Here is a 16722-nt window from a genome sequence, read left to right as displayed (position 1 = left end):
ATTAAAGTTAATTTTATCATTCGCCTTGTAGAAAGTACCTTATTTAAACATTTTTAATGGATATTTAAATTGCTTTTGTCACACTTGAAATCCTGCAAAAGTGAAACCAGTTCAGAGCGCCGATGTGTAATACCACCCCCAGACGCTAGGTGTCCTCAGACTCTGCAGCCGCCGTTTTACATTTGCCTTTTGTTGTTTCTACCAGTCTTGGATTTGCCATCGAAAGAACCGAGGGTTGCTAACCTGCTCTGTAGTTGATTTTAGTTTATTATTTCAAACTATAAGCAAACACGTGTTCTCGTAGGGTTTAAGTATCATATATGCATAAAAAAGCCCTTTTCTCCAGTAAAAACCGTCCAGTTGAGCGTAAACGTCCTCAAGCTCTCGTCTCGGCTCCAGCAGACCTGAAGGTGTGTCGCTGCAGGTGAAGGCATCACCAAAGTTTGAACAGGACGGAGAGCAGGAATGCGGATGTAGTCACCAGAGCAGTGAGCGCAAATATTTACTATCACTTGTGAATGTTGTACGTGGCAATTAGCTGACGCTGAACACCTGCGCGTGTCATAACTGTCGTCCTCAGCCAGCAGTCATGTCCACGAAGGGCATCCGGCTGACAGAACGGGGACTCCCGGACGTCCTGCTACCGGAGCAGACCTCCCTGAGACGGTCTGCCCGGTTGCTCCCATCCTCCCCCTCCTCACCCGCAGCCCCGCTGAAACGGAGAGGACCGAAAGCTGGTCGGGAGGGGGAGGCGGTGAAACTGCCCTCTGACGTCAGTCGAAGCAGAATGTCACCCCGTCTGTCAGAAACATCTGCCCTCAAGCGGGCAAGAAGATCCCCGGGTCTTCAGGAGGACCAGAGCGTCAACGGTTCCTCCGCTGGAGATGCCGAGGAGGAGGAAGAGGGAGGTGCCCAGGACCCCTCCCAGAGGACCACCGGGGAGCAGGACGGCGGGGAGGCAGCTGACGAGAAATCCACGCAGGAGGAATCCACGGAGGCGCCGGAGGCTGAGGATGAGTCTGACGACAGTGAAGTGTCAGACATGTACGAGGAGGAGGAGCTGGATGATGAAGATAACGAGGAAGAAGAAGAGCTCAGCAATGGTAATAACTTGACAGAACAGACCATTTCTGTTGTATTTTTGACACACTTGTCACCCCAAATGTTGTCACACGTCATTTTCCAAATCCGTGCGTCCAGCCCTGAACCCTTTTCTCAGCCGCACAGACCCAGAGGAAGGGTTAGGGTTAGGGTTACGGTTAGAGTTGCAGGTTAGGGTTAAACCACCAAATAGTGCCTGAGGGCGGCTGTTTCTGCGGCTTACCGCTCCTCCAGGGGATGGATCAAATGCTGATACGCATTTCACACTCCTAGGTGCCTGACAGATAATGGTACTTTAACTCTAAGCTTGTTTTTAAAATCCATGCTTGGATGCACTTAAAATACGTGCGAGCAATGTGCATGTTGCTGCACATTTAACGTGTGGCCATCATGAATTTCCATCACTTGTGCTGGTCAATAACATCAACCTAAACAAATCTACACCTGTTACACAGGGATGGCTTCAGAGTTAATCATCACAAAAAGTTTTGTTGACCAGGGGTCTTAAACTCAATTTACCTGGGGGCCACTGAAGGCAGGGCCTGGCTGAGGCTGGGCCGGAACTGCAGCGCGTGCACACACGTGACACGTGTTAGTATCTGAGAGCCAATGCCAGTTTGAATCAGAAAATGTAAAAAATCCAACCTTCTCAGACTTTTTACTATATTTTATAACATGAAATAAGATGAACAAGGACCCTGGTGGAAACAAGTTGTGTGTATCTTCCTCGGGTACATCCCTTCTTTGGTAGTAAAAATACATGGAACATGTACTATACTATACTCTAATATTAACTTTTTTCTGTACAAAATTTACGTATAAAACTCTCAACAAATAAAATCTAAATAAAAAATCAACAAGTAAATCAGTAATATGTTTCTGTTTATTTAGTCTTCTATATCTACTGTTTTCTAATTTAAACATCCTTATTAACACAGTTCAGTTAACACTGTTTAATATAACTATTAAACACAAAAGAAGACTCCAATTCTACAGTCCTGTAAATCATTCAATGGTTCTTCTGAACACGGCCTCTCTTGTCTTCTTCTCACTGCTGGACACTTGGCAGCACTTCCTCCCAAATAGCTGAGACCCTCAGTGTGGATGAAGATGATTGACAGGAAATCTGGACTGGACTTGGACTTATTGAAATTGAAGATGGAGAAGTCAGAGAATATGTGCTCCAATTTTGAGTCTGTGTTGAATGTTTTTTTAAGTTTGCTCTTTAAAACGCATATCTGTAAGAGAAAAAAAATTCAGTAATCATTTTTTAAAATTTTCTTTCTTATGACTTCTACACATTTAACCCCGGTCACAAGTCATTTTATAGTAGCCAGTCAGCCACTCCTATATTTTCATAGTTGAATTCAAACTGTGGTTTATAAAAGACCGGGTGCTGTTCACTGGAGATCAGAACAATCGTTACAGATACCTGAGATCAAAGAGAGGCTCAAAAACTGATGGAAATTCATGTTGGCAACACCAAATAAGGGCAGCCAAGATGCACAATAAGCGTGTTTGAGATCACCCAGGTGGACAAAACGCTGCACAGATCACCTGGTGTGCAACCTATGTTTTTGCTCCAATGTCACCTGTCAATCATCACAAAATATAGCGAGAAAAGGGGTGCAAGCAAGGCGCCAACCCATCAAACGCAGCTGGAAATTTAGTTCTGCGCTGACTGCGAGCGCCTGCATGACTACAAACCAATGCATTGTGGGAAACGGTGTCTTGATGGTTTTTGTAGTTAAAGTGATCAATTAAAATACCTATTGATTAAAAAAATAGGCTACATACATTTCAAAACATTAAAATAACTATAAAAGATATAATAACATAGCTCATACCAAGGCTAAAGCCCTTGGTCGGGTCTCCAATAACAGACAGATCCTGGGTGACGAGTTAAAGAGTGGTTCAGAATTCTCTGATGACAAGAAAAATCAAGGACTCAATTACGTTGCCTGGATTGGCGTCACCGGGACCCCACTCTGGAGCCAGGCCTAGGGTTGGGGCCCCCAGGCGAGGGCCTGGTGACCAGGGGTCTTCACACTGGCCACGGTCGGGCTCAGCCCGAAGGAGCGACATGGGTTTGGGTGGTAGTCGAAGGCGGGTGCCTCGGCGGCCCAAACCCCAGTCATGGAACTTGGCTTTTGGAACATGGAACGTCACCTCTCTGGAGCCTGAGCTGGTGCGAGAGGTTGAGAGACCTTTTAAATATAGTTGGGCTCACCTCCACTCATAGCCTGGGCTCAGAAACTCAGTCCTTAGAGAGGGGTTGAACTCTCTACCACTCTGGAGTTGCTCAAGGTGAGAGGCGGCGGGCTGGTGTGGGCTTACTCGTGAGCCCCCATCTCAGCCGCCAAGTGTTGGAGTTCACCCCAGTGGACGAGAGGGTTATGGAGGGGCGTGATTGGTAGGAATGCCCCCCCTGATCTGAACCTGAGTGGTGTTTTGTTATTGGACTTCTGTGCTCGTCATAGTTTGTCCATAACGAACACCATGTTCGAGCACAAGGGTGTCCATCAATACACCTGGCATCAGGACACCCTAGGCAGGAGGTCAATGATCGACTTTGTAGTTGTTTCAGATGACCTTGTGTCTTGGACACTCTGGTAAATAGAGGGGCAGGGCTGTCGACTGATCACTATCTGGTGGTGAGTGGATTCACTGGCAGGGAAGGAGGCCGGAAAGACTTGGAAGACCCAAACGTACTGTGAGGGTCTGCTGGGAACGTCTGGCTGAGCCCTCCGTTAGGGAAGTCTTTAACTCCCACATCCGGGAGAACTTCAAACAGGTACAGAGGGAGGTTTGGAGATTGAGTCCGAGTGGACCATGTTTTCCACCTCCATTGTCTCTGCTGCTGCTCGGAGCTGTGGTCACACGGTCTCTGGTGCCTGTCGAGGCGGTAACCCCCAAACCCGGTGGTGGACACCGGAAGTAATCAGAATGAAAAGTACTTTATTGATCCCAGAAGTGGGTCATTGGTGTATTACCGTAGCAGTAAACAAAAGAGAAAATAGAATAATGTAAAACCAATAATATTGACAAATAAATAAATAAAAAGGGATACCGTCTAGCTGAAGAAAGACTCCTACCAGGCCTGGCTGGCTTGTGGGACTCCAGAGGCAGCCGACAGGTACAATCTAAGCGAGCTGCAGCCCAGACTGTTGTGGAGGCAAAAACTCGGTCCTGGGTGGAGTTCGGTGAGGCCATGGAGAAAGGACTATCGGTTGGCCTTGAAGGACTTCGGGGTGAGGCTGTCTATCACCCAAGCTGAAGTCAGTGAGGTAGTCAATGAGTTCCTCAGTGGCAAGGCTCTGGGAGTGGACAAAGTCCACCCTAAGTACCTTAAGTCTCTGGATAGTAGTTTGAAAGGTAGTTTGCCATCTCTCGGTGGGTGAAGTGCCCCTGCCCTGGTGGAGGAGTTTAAATATCTTGGAGTCTTGTTCACGAGTGAGGGAGATTAACAGGTGGATCGGAGCGGCGTCCGTAGTTATGCCGTCACTGTATCGGTCCGTTGTGGTGAAGAGAGAGCTGAGCCAAAAAGCAAAGCTCTCAATTTACCGGTCGATCTTCATTCCAACACTCACCTATGGTCATGAGATCTGGGTCCTGACAGATAGAACCAGGTCCCGAATACAAGCGGCTGAAATGAGCTTCCTCCGTAGGGTGGCTGGGCGCTCCCTTAGAGATATGGTGAGAAGTTTGATCACCCGCGGAGAGCTCGTTGTAGAACCGCTTCTCCTCCACATTGAAAGGAGCCAGTTGAGGTGGCTTGGGCATCTAGTCCGGATGCTTCCTGGACTACTCCCTGGGAAGGTGTTTTGGGTATGTCCCACTGGGCGGAGGCCCCGGGGAAGACCCAGGACGGGGCTGGCCTGGGAACGCCTCGGTGTTTCCCCAGAGGAGCTGGAGGAAGTGGCCGGGGCGAGGGAAGTCTGGGCATCTCTGCTTAGACTGCTGCTCCTACGACCCGGACCTTGGATAAGTGGAGGAAGATGAATGGATGGACATGAAATAGACCCTTTCTAAAAAGGACAGTAAGGAACTCCTTAAAGTGGTTGGGGGTGGGGGTGGGGGGGTAGGGGTGTCAGGTTTCCTGCTCTAAATGTTTCCCTGCTTCAAGCCCTGTCAATGCCCAGTAACGCCCCCAACTACCGCGGGCCGCAAGTTTGATACCTGTGATCTAGACCTATTTAGTACATTTTCAGGTCTAAATGTTGTCAGTTTGAAGCTGTTTTATCAAAAACATATTGATGGTTGTTTGTTGGGTTATATTCATTTCTAATTATAAGGTTAAAGTTCCACTCTGATCATATTTTGATATTTTGTAAAAGAGTTTTTTAATTAGAATTATGACGTTTTTAGCTAAAATCTAATTACTTGTGTTGTTTTCCAGGACATAGTTTCTGCAGAGTAGCAGTAGTTCATTAGAAATTCCACTCTGGGTTGTGGGCGTGACCGTTGGCACAGAGCAATCCTGCCCCAACTTCTTGTCAGTCATACGTTTACATGTTCTCCCACTCGCTTAGAGCCCCTCACAACCCCTGGCTAACATAACTGATGCAACAAAAATGGTAAGTAATATGTGAGCCATCCAGCCCCACAGTTCTGATCCAGATTCCAGCTCAGACGAGGAAAACAAAGACGTTCATGGATCTATTTGTCTCCAGCTGGATGCATCAGAATGGAGCAGAGCAGGGAGCTTGTGGCTCACCTGCATATTCTCCATCCATCTTCCTCCGCTTATCCGGGACCGGGTCGCGGGGGCAGCAGACTGAGCAGAGATGCCCAGACTTCCCTCACCCCAGCCACTTCCTCCAGCTCCTCTGGGGGGACCCCGAGGCGTTCCCAGGCCAGCCGAGAGACGTAGTCTCTCCAGCGTGTCCTGGGTCTTCCCCGGGGCCTCCGCCCAGTGGGACATGCCCGGAACACCTCTCCAGGGAGGCGTCCAGGGGGCATCCGGACTAGATGCCCGAGCCACCTCAGCTGGCTCCTTTCGATGTGGAGGAGAAGCGGTTCTACTCCGAGCTCCCCGCGGGTGACCGAGCTTCTCACCCTATCTCTAAGGGAGCGCCCAGCCACCCTACGGAGGAAGCTCATTTCAGCCGTTTGTATTCGGGACCTCGTTCTTTCGGTCATGACCCATAGCTCATGACCATAGGTGAGTATTGGAACGTAGATCGACCGGTAAATTGAGAGCTTTGCTTTTCGGCTCAGCTCTCTCTTCACCACAACGGACCGATAGAGCGACCGCATAACTACGGACGCCGCTCCGATCCGCCTGTCAATCTCACGCTCCGATCTTCCCTCACTCGTGAACAAGACCCCAAGGTATTTAAACTCCTCCACCTGGGGCAAGGACACTCCACCGACCGAGAGATGGCAAACTACCTTTCTCCGGTCAAGGACCATGGCCTCAGATTTAGATTTAGATTGCTGACCCTCATCCCAGCCGCTTCACACTCGGCCGCAAACCGCCCCAATGCACGCTGGAGGTCCCGGTTCGATGAAGCCAACAGGACAACATCATCTGCAAAAAGCAGAGAGGAAATCCTGTGGTCCCCAAACCAGATCCCTTCTGGCCCTTGGCTGCGCCTAGAAATTCTGTCCATAAAAACAATGAACAGAACCGGTGATAAAGGGCAGCCCTGCCGGAGTCCAACGTGGACCGGGAACAGGTCTGACTTACTGCCGGCTATGCGAACCAAGCTCCTACTCAGGTCATACAGAGACCGGACAGCCCTCAGTAAGGCTCCCCGGACCCCATACTCCCAGAGCACCCCCCACAGGATGCCACGGGGGACGCGGTCGAACGCCTTCTCCAAATCCACAAAACACATATGGACTGGATGAGCGAACTCCCACAATCCCTCCAGCACCCTAGATAGGGTGTAGAGCTGGTCCACTGTTCCACGACCAGGACGGAAACCGCACTGTTGTTCCTGAATCCGAGGTTCGACTATCGGACGGACTCTCCTCTCCAGTACCCTGGCATAGACTTTCCCAGGGAGGCTGAGGAGTGTAATTCCCCTATGGTTGGAACACACCCTCCGGTCCCCCTTCTTAAAGAGGGGAACCACCACCCCTGTCTGCCAGTCCAGTGGTACGGTTCCCGACCGCCACGCGATGCTGCAGAGACGTGTCAGCCAAGACACTCCCACAGCATCCAGAGACTTGAGGTGCTCAGGGCGGACTTCATCCACCCCCGGGGCCTTGCCACCGAGGAGCTCGTTGACTACCTCAGTGACTTCAGCCCGGGTAATAGACAGCCCCACCCCAATGTCCTCACTCTCCGCTTCTTCAAAAGAAGGCGTGTCAGTGGGATTGAGGAGATCCTCGAAGTACTCCTTCCACCGCCCGACAATGTCCCCAGTCGAAGTCAACAGCTCCTCACCTGCACTGAAAACGGTGCCTGTGGAGAACTGCTTTCCCCTCCTGAGTTGTCGGATGGTTTGCCAGAATTTCTTCGAGGCCAACCGATAGTCCTTCTCCATGGCCTCACCGAACTCCTCCCAGTACCGAGTTTTCGCCTCCGCAACAGTCCGGGCCGCAGCTCGCTTAGACTGCCGGTACCTGTCAGCTGCCTCTAGAGTCCCGCAGGCCAGCCAGGCCTGGTAGGACTCCTTCTTCAGCTTGACGGCATCCCTTACTTCCGGTGTCCACCACCGGGTTCGGGGGTTACCGCCGCGACAGGCACCAGAGACCTTGTGACCACAGCTCCGAGCAGCAGCAGAGACAATGGAGGTGGAAAAACATGGTCCACTCGGACTCAATGTCCCCAGCCTCCCTCGGTACCTGCTTGAAGTTCTCCCGGATGTAGGAGTTAAAGACTTCCCTGACGGAGGGCTCAGCCAGACGTTCCCAGAAGACCCTCACAGTACGTTTGGGTCTTCCAAGTCTTTCCGGCCTCCTTCCCCGCCAGCGAATCCAACTCACCACCAGGTAGTGATCGGTGGACAGTTCCGCCCCTCTCTTCAACCGAGTGTCCAAGACACAGGGCCGAAGGTCGCCTAAAACAACTACGAAGTCGATCATTGACCTCCTGCCTAGGGTGTCCTGATGCCAGGTGTATTGATGGACACCCGTGTGCTCGAACATGGTGTTCGTTATGGACAAACTATGACGAGCACAGAAGTCCAATAACAAAACACCACTCGGGTTCAGATCAGGGGGGCCGTTCCTACCAATCACACCTCTCCAGGTGCCACTGTCATTGCCCACGTGGGCATTGAAGTCCCCCAGGAAGACAATGGAGTCCCCCTTTGGGGCACTTTCCAGTACCCTTTCGAGAGACACCAAGAAGGCCTGGTACTCCGAACTGCTGTTCGGCCCGTAAGCCGAAACCACAGTTAGAGACCTGTCCCCCACCCGGAGGCGGAGGGACATGACCCTCTCGTCCACCGGTGTGAACTCCAACACTTGGCGGCTGAGCTGGGGGCTCACGAGTAAGCCCACGCCAGCCCGCCGCCTCTCACCTCGGGCAACTCCAGAGTGGTAGAGAGTCCAACCCCTCTCTAAGGACTGAGTTTCAGAGCCCAGGCCATGTGTGGAGGTGAGCCCGACTATATCTAGACGGTATCTCTCAACCTCTCGCACCAGCTCAGGCTCCTTCCCTCCCAGAGAGGTGACATTCCATGTCCCAAAAGCCAGGTTCCATGATCGGGGTTTGGGCCGCCGAGGCACCCGCCCTCGACTGCCACCCAAACCACATTGCACCGGCCCCTTTTGAGGTCTCCTACGGGTGGTGGGCCCATGGGAGAGTGGTCCCACGTCGCTCCTTCGGGCTGTGCCCGACCGGGGCCCGTGGGAAGAGCCCCGGCCACCAGGCGCTCGCCTGCGAGCCCCGACCCTGGGCCTGGCTCCAGAGCGGGGCCCCGGTGACGCCAATCCGGGCGACGTAATCGGGTCCTTGTTATTACTTATCATAAGGGGGTTATGCATATTCTCTACATCACAAATACGATCTCTTTCCAATAGTATCTTTTTCATCTGCTTCTGATTTACTATTTGAATACAGAAATACTCAGAAAAACAACTTAATTTTCTTTCTTTCATCACAAGAACATGTTAAAACACCAATAACAGCTTCTGATACAGTATTGTCTTTTCTTTTTTCCCCAGATGTGAGTCATTCCAGTAATTTCCACTGCACGGTCTGCAATCTCCAGCTGTCCTCCAAGTTCAAGCTCCAGGACCACATGAATCTGCACACGGGGGCACGCCCATACTGCTGTGCGGAGTGTGGGAAACGCTTTTGTCAGATCTACAGCTACCGCTTGCACCTGCGCACGCATGCCAAGACCAAGGCGGAGTGCCACTGGTGTCGCATCTGCTTGACTGGCTTCAGCTCCCAGGACCTTCTCAACAGCCACCTGTCAGCAGCCCACCTGGAGGACGTCTTTTACGAGTGTGACCTGTGCAAGCGCGTCTTTACCTCTCTGAGCGCGTGTGAAAAGCATGTGGAGCTGCACAAGTGCATGGTCAACATCCTGTGTGAAGTGTGTGGCCGCAACTTCCCTTCAGAAAAGTCGCTGGCGCGTCACATGAAGAAGAGGTGCCTTCACAACTTCAAATGCACGGACTGCTCCGAGACCTTCACCAAGAGGAACGCCCTGCTAAAACACAGCTTCTCACACCTGGGCCTGCTGCCCTACACCTGTGTTCGCTGCCGCTGCCACTTCCGTCTGGCAAAGCTGTACCGCCAGCACAAGTGTGAACCCCAGCGTATCCACTGTGTGGCGTGTCTGAGGAAGTTCCTTAACCAGGAGGATTTCCAGCAGCACAAAAAGGACACGGGCTGCTGGGGACACCAGGAGCCCAACCAGAAAACAGACGAGATCCGGTGTTTGGAGTGCGGGCAGAGATTTGACACGTCAGAAGAGCTGAAGAAGCACGCCGGCGCTCACCAGAGGGTGCTGAAGTGTGCTGAATGTGGGAAAGGGTTCAGGTCTGCCTTACTGTTGATGTCCCACATGGGGGGCCACGCCGGCCAGTCGCCGTGTTTCTGTCAGGCGTGTGGGCTGGGCTTCCCCCATCAGCAGAATTACGACGGCCACCTGAAAACATGCGGGAAAACCTCGCAGGCTTCGGTGAGTTAGGAGCGTTTCATTGTTTTAGTGCATCATGCATGCCATGCTGGCAGATTTAACAAAAAAATTATTTATTTATTGTCACTTTTAGTTAAGTAAAAAAATGGCTAGCATTAGTTTACTCCAGCTAAACAGATTTGAGGCTTGAAGGCACAAAGAGGAACAATTCCACCAAACCCAGCGTTACTCTGAGTGGCAAATACCGACACCCACACCTACAGCGCCCTCTAGTGGGAAAGTAACAAACACATGAGCCCATTTAGTTCTAATAATGACACAAGTTGCACCCCCGACCAGAAAGCGTGACTTTTACTTAGAAAAATATGGTAGTTACTTTTCAACTACTCTTCTGTCTTTTCTACCAGAGATAAGGTGGTGCATGCAGGATGGTGTGCAAACCTCTCCTGACTTTATTCTAAAGCAATGCAGTTTCATGTATTTTGTTTGTTTCAGAGTGCCACCAAGAAGCACACAAAGTCTCTTTGTGAGAAAAAGAAGCTGCTTTCTAAATCAGCCGGCGCTCCTGATCCTGCGTCCAAGCATATCCCAGAATCCCACACTCCTAACTCCTCTGATGGGCTTTGGAGGCTCACTCTGGACAAGCAGCCGCCTCCCGGTGCAAACCTCGTCTTGTTTCTACCCGTCTGTCAAACCAACGAGCTGCCCCTCCCTTCCATCCCTCAGACACTGTCATTTGAACCAATACAGACTCTGCCTCAAGCATCTCCCTCGCCGGTTTCTCAAGCTGAACTTTTGGGCGTGAAAGCAGCCCTCAGAGTGCAGCCAAACTCTCCATTTGAGCAGATAATGGACATCAAGGACGATGAAACGGCCCCTCTGGATTTGTCCAAAAAGCGCAACTCGACTGAGCTGCAGCTCTCCGGTGTTCCTCTCCTTCCAGTTAAAAGTGAGCCGGAGGAATGTGAAGTCTCAGGGCAGTCCATCTGTCCTGAAAGGCCAGAATTTAAAGAACCTAACAGCCATCAAGTTGAAATAGACGGAAAAAAGATGGACCCGTGTTCTGAAGCGAAGCGCCTTCAAAGGTACCCCATAGTTCTGTCGCTTCTTAATGCCAGAACCGCTTTCCCTGGACCAGGAGGAGATGTTAAGAGAGAAGACCAGTCCCATCTCCATCCTGGTGCCTCATCGACCCGCTGCAGCCAGCTGGAAGACATGCGGCTGAAGGACGAATTCAAAAAGGACCCGGATGCATAAAGAAGGAGCAGGAGTGAGAAGAACTTTAGTTTGCAATAAGCACACAAACCAAAAATGGCACTGATGTTACACAGCCACTACTGATGATGAAGATGAAGCACATTACCAGTCCTTCAGGTCAAAGTCGTCATGGAAGCTCCATTCACAAATGCACTACATTTGTTGACTTGTCTTTGGGATTGTGTCCATTTGTTATATTAACAAATCCTTTTTACACAGTTTCCGTTAAAAGCTAAGTATTTTTAGCCCTCCTTTTGACACTAGCATGGATAGACTGTTAAATTATTGGACCTGAACATATTTAGGATTGTTCTTCTGTGAATATCAAACATTCCATTTTTCATTCTGAACTTTCTAAACTGAAAAGACTATGCAGTGTGTGTGGGATCTCTGCAATAACTAACCTTCCTTCCATGCTTTCCTGGTACGTGAAACAAAACCCTCTGTCCTTTTGGATGTGTTGAGGTTTTTTTCTTGTTTTCTATAAACATTTAAAACATTGGTTCCTGGAGTTTACACTTTTCTGCAATGATGTCTGTTTTCTTGAGGCCAATAAATATTTATCCGGAGAAAGCACACGTGTGGACATTTCTTGGAAGAAAACTAAAACCAAATGAAAACCTTTTCTACAGAGGTTTGCTAAAATGGCTTTATTTATCTGTTAAACTATTTTAAAAGTATTCCCAGCAGTCTTTTAATTAAGACTATGCCTTTTTTTAGATGAATCAAATCAACCTGTGTTGTTTTCTTGGACCTAGTTTCTGCAGAGAAGCTGGAGTTCATCAGAAGTTCACCTCTGAGCTTTGGGTGGGACTGGTGCCGCAAAAGATTGGTGCCCCCCTTCCTTCTACTGAGAGCTCTCTGTCTCCAGCTAGCCTATAGCCCCTTCCACCCCCAACCTAGCATTACTGGTGCAGCAGAAATGGAGGCAATATCTGAGCTATCCAGCCGTACAGTTTAGATCCAGATTCCAGAAAATAAAGACGTTCATGGATCCATTTGTCCAAAGTGATGCATCAGAATAGAGCGGAGCAGGAAGCTTGAGGCTCCGCCCAGCGTAACTTCTGCATCAACCTTTTTTTAATGCCATTTTTTTGTCTGCTACTGATTCACAATTTCAATAAGGAATTACTCAAAAATGCCATTTTAAGCTTAATTTTCTTTCTATATGTCCATCAGAAAAATGCCACAAGATCATGTTGAAACCACCAAACATAGTTTTCATTAGAATGGATCTTTAAATAACTTCTTTATTAGTTGTTCCTGGGAAAAGTCTGATGAGATTTCAAAACTAAAACTGAAATAGTTTTAGATTTTTTCTATTTGCAATATCACTATTATCCAAAATAATGGAAATGTTTACATTTTCAGAAACCGTTATGTATTTTTAAAAACATGATACTCCATGTAGTCACACAACTTAAAATTAGAATTACTTTATTCAACCTAATTTCTTGGGTCTATCCTATGGCAACTTAACCTTCCTCTGTTTTTGGAACCTAAAGCTGAGGTTATCCGCTTCCTTAGCCTCAAACCTATCGAGGTCCAGTAACTCACATAAGTCAATGTTCTGTTTAAAAAATTAAGTCCTTCCTTAATTTCATGCTGTCATTTAGTTTAGGATGTGTTTTAATTTTTAATTTTTGTGTTTTAAATTTTTTTTTTCCATAAAGAAACATAATACTCTGCATACTTTTTTGGATAAGACTTGTCTAAATTAATTTCCTGAACCAAAAATGAACATATAACTAGTGAAATGTTTTACTTTAAAAAAAAAAACTTTATTATACAAAACGGAAGTACAATACAAAACACGATTTTACAAAATAGATATGCCAGGGGAGAATACATATTACATGCATTTAACATAAAAACATTCCGGTTTCTACAACTTTCATATAAACATAAAGCTTTCTGATGAACACTTTTGGAGATGTTACTGAGATACGTTTCAATTTGTTTGAATGTTTTACATTTTTTTAAAAACAGACAGTAAAGTTCATTTGTGATAAAATCAATAAAAAACACAAAGGTTGAGGTTTGCTGGATGACGTCATCACGTCATCTATTTTTGAAGGTAAGGGTTAAAATGGGAAATATTGTCACGTGGTTTCAATAACCCGGAAATAAAAAAATGTTGACGGTTTATTTGAACTGAGGAGTGTGTACATAAATAAATGTGTTTTTCGTGCATGTATATCGGTCGTGTTAAGCCGGGATGTATAAACATGTAGTGACACGTGTCTCTAAATGGTCTCCGTTGTCTTAAAACGTCGTTTCTCGTGAAACCGGCAGAGTGACGCGTCGTTTCTGCCTCCATGGACAAAGACCTGGTAAGTGGGAGTCTGTCGCTGTAACGCGCACGGAGCGGCGGGAGGTTCGCGCACGCGGCCTCGCTTCTCACCCCCTCTGTGCCCCCGCAGCAGGCTCCGTGTTCCTGGGCGGACATGCATCAGTTCATCGGGGACCTCCTCTCATCCGGAGCCCCCCCTAAGGGCCAGATGGACGCGCGGAGCGCTGCGTGGGGGGCCGCGGCTCTGGGGCTGAAGCAGGCGGCCTCGGTCGAACCGATCCAGCCCTTCAGAGCGGCGCCGGACAGGAGGGGGGCCGGCCCGGGAGCACGGGAGGCCGGGCCGCTAGCACGGCTCCAGCCGCTGAGGAGAGGCCCGAACGCGGGAAGGGAGGGTAGGTGGAACCTGGAACGGTAAACGGTGTAGGTAAAGATGGACGGAAAGTGAAGTGGATCAGTCTGAAAACGTCCATAGATTCACTTTGTTTTGGGTCATTTTGATGGTTTTTGAAATACTAAACTACCTCATGGTTAGTATTAGAATGAAAAATAAAATTAAACAAAAACCCTTATTGTACTTGATGAAAGCCAGTGTTGTGCTACTGACCTCCCAACTGTGATACATTACAGATTACTTTTTGTTTAAAAGTAATCCCTTTTCTTAAAGAATGACTCTGGGAATTGTAATGCATTACAGGTATTACTTTTAAGTTACCTTTTAAATAAAACATGCAAAAGCAGATCATATTAAATAAGAAACATAATATCAATATTTGATTTAGGCTAAAAATAACATCATCATAATTAAAAGACCACTGGGGATATTTTTACAATAGATTTAAAGATGACTGGACTGAGACTCTATAGAATAGAATTTCTATTCTATCCAAATGTCAACAGCATAACAAACACAAGATGTACCGAAAAAGGAAACTACAAGTAAAAAGGATCAAAATAAAAATGTAAGACCTTTTTATGTTCAGATGGAGACTGAGTGCTGTCGGATGACGAGGCTAAAGCCAAACAGTCATTTTCCTTTATTCATTCCAGGTGATGTGAGACGCAAAAAACAACCAAAATTCCCAAATACTTTGCAGTATTTTTATGAAAATCTTTTGCTTTGATCAGTTACATTTTTATGAGTTATTCTAGCAGCTCTTGCAACCTAATCTTTTGGCATTAATTAGCTTTCTCTTACCTTTAAGGAGTTAATTGAAAGTACAACAATTTAGCTTAATAGATAAATATCTTTATAGCATATTTTTTGCTGTTTCTTTCTATTTGTTTGGCAGATTTGCATCACACCTGCACGTGTCCCAGCTGCCCATATTCCAGCTCTGCGTCGTCCTGTGAGGCCGTCTGCCCCCTGCAGGCATTGCAGTCAGAGTCAGCCTGCCAGCCCAAAGACCCCAGCAGCATGTGCTCACCGGACACCACCGTTCCCGCTGGCAGCAGCAGCAGCTCAGAGCTGAAGTCCAGGCGGAGCAGCCCACCGCAGGTGGAGGACGCTGACAGAACTGGGAGCGAGCAGCAAAGCTCCAACACTCCTCCTTCCAGGGCCCCCCCGTGCTCTTTATCCCAACTCTCCGTGTTTCCGTGTTTCTGCTGCCATCAAGGCCTGAGGACCTGCTCCCAGGTTCTGGGGAGTCAGGAAGGCACAGACCCCCCTTTTTCTCACACCCATCATCATTTCCATCACCACCACTGTGCCTTGACATCCTGCCTGCCATGTCCTCAGCTTTCGGCTCCCCTCAGCTGTTTGTCCTGCCCCTGTTCCTTCGGGCCCCCCCGGCACAAACAGGCGGAGGAGCAAGAGGCGAGGGGGCGGCGGCCTCTGCTGCCGCATCCCTGCATGCACTGCATGGCCTCTTTTTCCAGGCCGTCACAGCTGCTGCAGCACCAGCGCGCGGAGCATGCCCACAAGCCGCACGGCTTCCTTTGTACGGAGTGTGGGAGGGCCTTCAACTCCCACAGCAACCTGCGCATCCACCTCAACGTGCACACGGGGGCTCGGCCCTACAGCTGCCCCGACTGCGGGAAAGGCTTCAGTCAGTCGGGGGCCCTGAAAATCCACAGGCGGACCCACACGGGTGAAAGGCCGTATGCATGCAGCTTCTGCGATAGGGGGTTCCCCAATCTGGCAGGCGTCCGGGCCCACCAGAGAATCCACACGGGGGAGAAGCCCTACCGCTGCGGCCACTGTGGAAAGTGCTTCACCCAGTCAGGAGCTCTGAAGATCCACGTCCGCATTCACACAGGAGAGAGACCCTTCCTCTGCAGCCTCTGCGGAAAAGGCTTTTCCAACCACTCTGGGATTCGCTTCCACTATCGGACGGTCCACGGCTTGACTGAGGAGCACACCGGGGAGGCAGCTTGTTCCCCTGGGCGCCCGAGGACCTCACATAACCGTCCAGACCCGGCCTCCCACACACCGGCTCCTCCGGGTTCCTCCTCTCTTCCGGGCTCCGCCGCTCTCAGTGGAGCTGAGGGCAGATCACCCAGAGAAGGAGGCAGCAGGCACAAAGCTGGACTCCTGTACGCGTGCGAGGACTGTGGGCTGTGTTTCAAAGATGCCCCCTCCAGGAACAGACACCAGACTCTGGAGCACTACTCCCATGAGAGGAGGGAGGAGGAGGAGGAGGAAGAGGAGCAGAGGGAAGAGTTCAGTACCAGAGAGGCAGTCTGAGAGTTCTATGTCAGTCATTTTAGAATTAAGTTCATATAAAAGTTATATTTCCAACGTTCTTTACCAAAAGCATCCATTTGCTGTAACACATTAAAGAGCCACTCTGAAGAAAATCTCTGCTTTGATGTTTTTAAAATGTTCTTGTGGCATTTTTCTGATGATGGAGGATGAGCTGGTGTCTGACTACTGCTGGTCTGGATGGCTCTGATGTTGCTCACCATTTCTGTTGCAACAGTAATGGGGGGGCTGTAAGGAAGGGGGTGGGGTTGCTATGTCCCAGTGGACCCGCCCACAAATCAGAGGTGGATTTCTCATTTCTATTGCTGCTCTGCAGAAAC

At 49.1% G+C, this 16722-nt stretch overlaps 2 protein-coding genes across 3 annotated transcripts; both read left to right on the top strand.

Annotated features, from left to right (window-relative positions):
- The first annotated feature begins 178 nt into the window (after positions 1–178).
- On the top strand, positions 179–11984 carry LOC101163156 (myoneurin). Its single transcript, XM_004086672.4, has 4 exons — positions 179–488; positions 581–1103; positions 9226–10193; positions 10647–11984. The coding sequence occupies exons 2-4, from the start codon at positions 590–592 to the stop codon at positions 11406–11408; spliced, it is 2244 nt and encodes a 747-aa protein (XP_004086720.1). The 5' UTR covers positions 179–488; positions 581–589; the 3' UTR covers positions 11409–11984.
- A 1476-nt stretch (positions 11985–13460) lies between these two features.
- On the top strand, positions 13461–16497 carry LOC101163399 (zinc finger protein 2). Of its 2 annotated transcripts, none has more exons than XM_023964370.1 (3): positions 13461–13741; positions 13832–14093; positions 14991–16497. In XM_023964370.1, the coding sequence occupies exons 1-3, from the start codon at positions 13727–13729 to the stop codon at positions 16382–16384; spliced, it is 1671 nt and encodes a 556-aa protein (XP_023820138.1). In that variant the 5' UTR covers positions 13461–13726; the 3' UTR covers positions 16385–16497. The 2 variants fall into 2 exon arrangements, with proteins under 2 accessions (XP_023820138.1, XP_023820139.1); XM_023964371.1 differs by lacking the exon at positions 13461–13741 and adding an exon at positions 14682–14748 and having other exon boundaries at positions 13980–14093.
- The last annotated feature ends 225 nt before the right edge of the window (positions 16498–16722 follow it).

The sequence above is a fragment of the Oryzias latipes genome, chromosome 16 (genome assembly GCF_002234675.1).
Source record: "Oryzias latipes chromosome 16, ASM223467v1".
Lineage (NCBI taxonomy): Eukaryota > Metazoa > Chordata > Actinopteri > Beloniformes > Adrianichthyidae > Oryzias > Oryzias latipes.
This window is presented reverse-complemented; position numbering and strand designations above follow the sequence as displayed.

Excerpts from the sequence above, each read along its gene's own strand:
- LOC101163156 (XM_004086672.4), top strand. The coding sequence starts at position 590 with ATGTCCACGAAGGGCATCCGGCTGACAGAACGGGGACTCCCGGACGTC. Across the intron at positions 1,104-9,225 it reads AGAAGAAGAGCTCAGCAATG|ATGTGAGTCATTCCAGTAAT; the intron begins GTAATAACTTGA and ends TTTTTTCCCCAG. Across the intron at positions 10,194-10,646 it reads GGAAAACCTCGCAGGCTTCG|AGTGCCACCAAGAAGCACAC; the intron begins GTGAGTTAGGAG and ends TGTTTGTTTCAG.
- LOC101163399 (XM_023964370.1), top strand. Across the intron at positions 14,094-14,990 it reads CCCGAACGCGGGAAGGGAGG|ATTTGCATCACACCTGCACG; the intron begins GTAGGTGGAACC and ends TTTGTTTGGCAG.